This window comes from Mercenaria mercenaria, chromosome 4, assembly GCF_021730395.1.
Source record: "Mercenaria mercenaria strain notata chromosome 4, MADL_Memer_1, whole genome shotgun sequence".
NCBI classification, from domain to species: Eukaryota; Metazoa; Mollusca; class Bivalvia; order Venerida; family Veneridae; genus Mercenaria; species Mercenaria mercenaria.
The window spans coordinates 44,120,247-44,126,445 of NC_069364.1; the positions used below are offsets into that span (position 1 = coordinate 44,120,247).

The window sequence follows — 6,199 nt, forward strand, 5'->3', positions numbered from 1 at the left end:
AAACTATATTCCATTTGATTGCGAACTATTTGCATCAGTCTTGTGCAAATAGTCTGCAAAGCCTACCACAGTGAAGCAAAGGGTTTGCAAATAAACACTTAGCCTAGAAACTGTGGAGCAAAGGGTTTGCAAATAAAGACTGAGATAAATTATAGTGCAGCAAAGGGTTTGCAAATAAAGACTTAGATAAATTGTAGTGCAGCAAAGGGTTTGCAAATAAACACTTAGAAAAATTACAGACTGCAAAGGTTTTGCAAACAAATACTTTATTTATATTTTTTCGCAAAGGTATTGCAAATAAACACTTAGTACACAGATGTAAGAGCAAAGCATTTGCAAATAGTAACTTAGAAAAATTTGTTCTACATGTATATTGCATTTCTGAAATACTTAAAGGTGTATTATGCAACAGTTTAAAAATTAATGTATTAACATTTTAAATATTTTTGTTTTTAAAAAAAGGCTTAATTCTCAGAAAGCACAAAATCAAAATCATCCCACACCAATTAATAATTATTCAATGTTCATCAAACATTTCCTGATATATCATCCTTATAATAAGTTATAAGATTTCAAACAAGTTGAATACAAAATATCTAAGCTTATATATATATATATATACATTGTCAAGGAGATTTCCTACATGTCTTTATCAATCAAGGGCCCATAACTCTTAGACATACTCTTGCCACTTAGACCACATAATCAACATTGATCAAGATCATTTAGTCAGACACAATGCTACATAAATATCAATAGGATTGAAGAAGAAATGAATATGCTAGAATGGCAACATGATGAGATATAGCACTGAATGTCAATCAAAACCCAATAACTTTTGACCTACAGGTTTAGCTAAAATGTAGCTTAGTATATTGCCTACATCATGTACATGGATATGTAATACTCATTCCTTTTCGATATTATTTGGAGGTCTAAATGCATATCCTTCATCATTTACCTCTGTGAACACAAGTTTTTCTATGATATCATCTGGCTTGACAGCCTTACAGGGAATGAACTGTCTTTGCTACTTTTACTGGGATAGCATAATCCATAGTTGCCACTGGTCCAACTAAACTGTGTGATGTTGGCTGTAAACAAGGCTGATTTCTGCATATCCAGACCATAACTCCATATTCTCTCAAAGCTATGTCACACTTTTTTTGGACCCGACAGTCTAAGTGACCACAAAAGACTGGGTATGAAAAGGCATACTGAACAAATGCAACAGCATTTCCTTCTTTCTCTGACAGAAGGACAGTAAAACTGTTCCTTTTCAAGGCACGTTTGTATTTAGCTGTATGGTACATAACATTTTTTACAATTAAGCGCTGATAAACTTCAATATGCTCAACATTTTCACCACTATATGCGTAAACTGCATCTTTCTCTGACCGAGTTGTGAGTCTCAGAGTACATGGGTGTCCAACAAATTTTACAGTGTCTGAAACATTAAGAACTGGCCGTGGTCCCTTTCCCCCTTGAATTTTTCATTCGAAGGAAAACTTCTAAAGCCTTTCTGATTTTATTTTCGACTCAAAAACAGTAACCTGTGAAGCCAATAAGTTGCATAGAAATCTGCATTTCAAAGCCTGAGAACCATGAATAGTTTTCGTAAATCTCCATTAAGATCCTCATAAAAAAACATGAAAATGACCACAATGGGCCTAAATTCTCAACACAGCTTGGAAGATGCAGCAGTTGATGAACATTGTATGTGCTTTTGTTTTGCAAATAAATTGATGGCATCCTTAAACAGAAATGCTGCAGTAAAGATTTGGACTTTTGAATATCATTTAATGTAATATTTGACTTTAACAATAAGTAAATGCCATTAACAAGTAGTAGTGCATGATGAAGGTAAATATCTGGAAGTATTCCTTTCATTACTGGATATAAATAGTACAATAACCAGGTTCGATATTCTGCTGCTTTGTATTTAGATCCATAAAGTTCAATACTACGAGGAATTCTTTTAACAAAATCTGGAGGTGCAATGATTGACCTTCGCCTATCGCACTCTTTAACTGTTTTTACACAACTCTAAGGATACTTAGAATAAGATTTGTCAAACCAAAATGTAATAAGCTGCTTGACAACACCAAGTAACACGGCATGCATGTAATCTATCGGAACACCCAATATTATGTCAAAATGTGGCAAAATAAGTCCCCAACTGATACCCTTTACTCCCTGCACAGCCTTTTTACTGTTTTGAGCAAGAACAGCATTTCTCTTAGTTTGTTCATGTGTTCTTAGGCTGTCATGACCAAGTTTACTTTCATGTTCACTATTGAAAGGATAAATTCTAGAATGGCCCTTTCCTGATGTAACAACTTTCCCCTTTTCAGTACAATACCCACATCCATTTTCCCCATTAAACTGTGTAAAATACTGAAACATACATCTGGCTGGAGCATCCAGGCAAGCTGTTAAAAGTATTGAACGAACAGTAACAATTTGATTATTAATTGTAAGAGTTATGCCATTGTATGCTTCAAACAATTCCTCAGCAAGTGGACGCAAAAACGTTGTCATATTTGGTTTTGCAGAGCCAAACCATAGTCCAGCAAATATCCTCATGTTTCGGGAAAATCGTGCTTTTGGTGGAAGTTCATTTACTGTCATATATATGGGCCAAACACTAACATTTGAAGATTTAAATATAGCAACTCCATCTGTATTCATCTGCAAGGAAATGTTGTATTGATCAGACAAAAGTCCTCCATCTTTAAACAGTTCTTTATATTTCAGTCCATCATGCACATCACAGATATCAGTAGTTAGTTCTCTTTCAAATCTGTAAGATAGGTTTTGAACAAAGTCTTCTTTCAAGAATAAGTTTCTTATTTGCTGAATGAGTGATATATGAAGAAAATACGGTTCCTTTCCAGTTAGTTGTTTGCCACATCCTCCACATGTAGTACCTTCTTGGGGCTGAATTCTTGAACTCAAATGTTTGTAGCAATTCTTACAGTAAAAGTGAAGTACCTTTTCAGAATTTATATTTCCAAAGTATGCCCATACTTTTCTTACAGATGTCTTGACATTATTTGGTTGTGGACATAAAGCACTGACTAGTTTAAGCAAATCATTTAGTGCAGCAAAACTAAGACAATGTCTTATTGCAAATGTCAAAAGCAACATTAAAGTTTCAGAAACACTTATTGCTGCATTTGAATACAAGGGCTCATCATCTGGGGATTCATCAAACAATTCTTCGTCATTCACACTTTCTTCCTCGGATTGTTCATCTGAACTGTCTGAACTTAGTGAATCTTCATCAGTATCAGTTTCTTCATTTTCATCAGGAGTGTTATTGAATGCCATATTGTTCAAAGTGAATGCAATATTTTGATCTTCATTGTCCAAAGTATCAAAAAGTGGCTCGGCACTGTTATTATCGGCAGTACCTGTATCTTGCTGTCCTGAATAAGACATGTCATCATGTGGCAAAGAATTATCATTGTCATTGTTAATATCTGATTCAGCACCAGTGGTATGTGTAATGTCAGTTGTATCAGTGTCACAATTACTATCGTTTCTTTTTGTTTTCAATCTCCATTCTGTTGTCCTGGGTAATTTAGGTTCTGACTGGTTATGAAGGTATGACCTGTATGTTCTTTTTCCTGCACTCATGACAAAAGATGTTTTGGCCCTACCTGAAAAAAACAACAACAACAAAAATGAAACAGTGAGCACTTTAAATTAAAACTAATGTTTTTAAGTTTGAGTTTGGATGTGACTGCAGCCACCGCACATATCAAGAATTATGGCAGAGGCTAGAGGTCCTGAATGCTGAGAAAAATATAATTTGCAAAGAGAAGAATATATTTTGTCTTCATACATGTCATATACATTGTAAGAGACAGGAAATAGTATTTAAAATTCTTTAATCTTTAATATGCCCACAAATTTGATATAAAATTAATAGCAATTTGTATGTCGTAATAGGAAGCTTTCATCAAACACTTGTTTCTTTCGGGGCTGATGAATTGAAATAGTCTGTTGTACTTCAATGAGTCATTACCCAACTAAAACATAGTATCTGTTTTCCTAGTCAAATGAATTCAAATAATAAAAAAAAAATAAACAGCACTCAGCAGCAAAAATTTGTTACCCCCCACCCACACGATCCTGTAATAATACGAGAGAAAGTGGCGTGCTCAAGTCGTTACCCGACTGTTTTGTGTTTTTCATTCGAAGAAACAAAGCCTGCGGTCTTGGAAATTAGGATTTAATATCTATAACACATGTACTTACCAAAATAAACGGTTTAAAATCAGCTTTTTCTTTGTGAAATGTACGCGAGCCTCAATTTCGTTTTGTTTACCAGTTTAGACCAAAACCCGTTGTTCCGTAACGTTCCGTTTCGGATTCTGTGACGTTTTGTGCTTGAAAAACGAAAATGAGTATTTATATTATAAACCGTTGAAAAATATCAATCTTTTTTATTGTTTTCTTATATTGAAATATAATTTTTACACGTAAAAGAACAGTTTACGCCGATAACTGCAGATGGGTTAGACAAGTAATCGTTACGGAACGCTACAGTACGGGTCTTACACAGAGCCAGTTCCAGGTCATTTCATTGGTTATATTTTTTGCGGATTTTTTAAAAGCATTTCCGGTTGATTCGTGTGATTACAAAAAGGCGTCTCGTTAAAAATTATTGTTGCAATTTTCTCTGTGAGTTATCGAAAAGCTCACTATGTTCGCATTAGTTGAATGGATTTTGGAAGGACTGTTCAGTGTTATCAGTCTTGCATCGATAGTTTCTCCAAGAAAAAAATTCGGCGAGTACAAACCTGGGGACGAAGTTGAAGCCAAGTTTCAAGGAAAAACGTATCCTGCTAGATTAATAAGTATTGGTGGTAAGATGTCTTGCATTATTTATTCATTCATACACATTGGCATAATTGGTCCCGCTGGTATCAAGTCAAAACGTCCCCTAGTCAAAACGCCCCCTGGTCAAAACACCCCCCATTTTGGTCAAAACGTCCCCCATTCAGTTTAGAATTTGGTCAAAACATCCCCTATTTTTTTTGTATTAGATCTATTAATTCTTTTTAATTAATTCATATCTTTTAAAGGGTTTGAAACTTATGGTTTATGTTTTGATAATACACAAAATTTTATGATTTATTAGCACCTAAATTAATGCAATCAACACCTATCAACTATACATGGTTGTGCATTAATTGTGCTGAGGGCTTAATATTAGTAGGTGTTATAAACCCATTAATCACCAGTAATAAGGTTTGAACATTTATGAAGGGAACATTTTTTCTTCTATACAATCTAAATTTGTGTAGAATGAACAAAAATCCTGATCAGAGTTATAACTTTATTTATAAAACATTAATAAAACATTAGAACAGTCACAACTGCATAGTTATTAAGTAAAAATCACATATCGCACTATTCATTCACTGTTCTACACCAAGAAGTCAAATTCACAATATAATAATTCAAAGTGTTCCAGCTACACAATATCAAGAAGTCAAATCCACTCCTATGCTAGTTAATGTTTTTATCACAATTATTCCTCCTCGTGAACTGTTGTAGTGAGCCTGGGTTTGTAAATGGTGCTCATCTTTTTTAGCAAGGAACTTGCAGACATACCCCCTGCACGGTAGCTGTAAAAGACATAAGAAACATTTATAGGAGATAGAAATGACAAATTATGCATAAGTAACTGAAAAAAATATAGTAAGAGAATGATATTACTGAAAAGAATGTTAATACATTTTTACACAAACTATAAATAATAATACCTTTTTACACAAACTATAAATAATTTTCCGAAAAAAATCTCTTATCATACTGTTGCTGGAAGAGAAGAGTCTTATAAAATTCATAAATTTTTTTTATCAAGGCAGTGAAATACTAATAGCATGAACATAATCACCTGTCCAAAGTTGCGAATACTCTGGCCAATGCATGGACCTATACTTTAAGATAATTACTTCAAATTTTAAGATTTTAAAGATAAAAAAATGTTCTTAATGAATATTTTGTTATCTTAATTTTGATTTTTTTGGTCACTAATACAGGTTTCCTCATGGAACGACCCATTATTTCTTTTTAATTCTGGTACTTTAAAATAAATATTTTTTATTTATTTCTCATTCCATTCAATATACAGTATTTCTTGATTGAATTAACACCTACTGATAACACATTATCTCCTCTG

General features: G+C 33.5%; 1 protein-coding gene across 1 annotated transcript; it reads right to left on the reverse strand.

Moving 5' to 3' along the window:
- Nucleotides 1-1,613: 1,613 nt before the first annotated feature.
- LOC128556331 (uncharacterized) lies at nucleotides 1,614-4,337 on the reverse strand. Its single transcript, XM_053541058.1, has 2 exons — nucleotides 4,267-4,337; nucleotides 1,614-3,665 (listed from the first exon to the last, which is right to left on the reverse strand). Exon 2 carries the CDS (start codon nucleotides 3,640-3,642, stop codon nucleotides 2,047-2,049), a length of 1,596 nt encoding a protein of 531 aa, XP_053397033.1. The 5' UTR covers nucleotides 3,643-3,665; nucleotides 4,267-4,337; the 3' UTR covers nucleotides 1,614-2,046.
- Nucleotides 4,338-6,199: the final 1,862 nt, after the last annotated feature.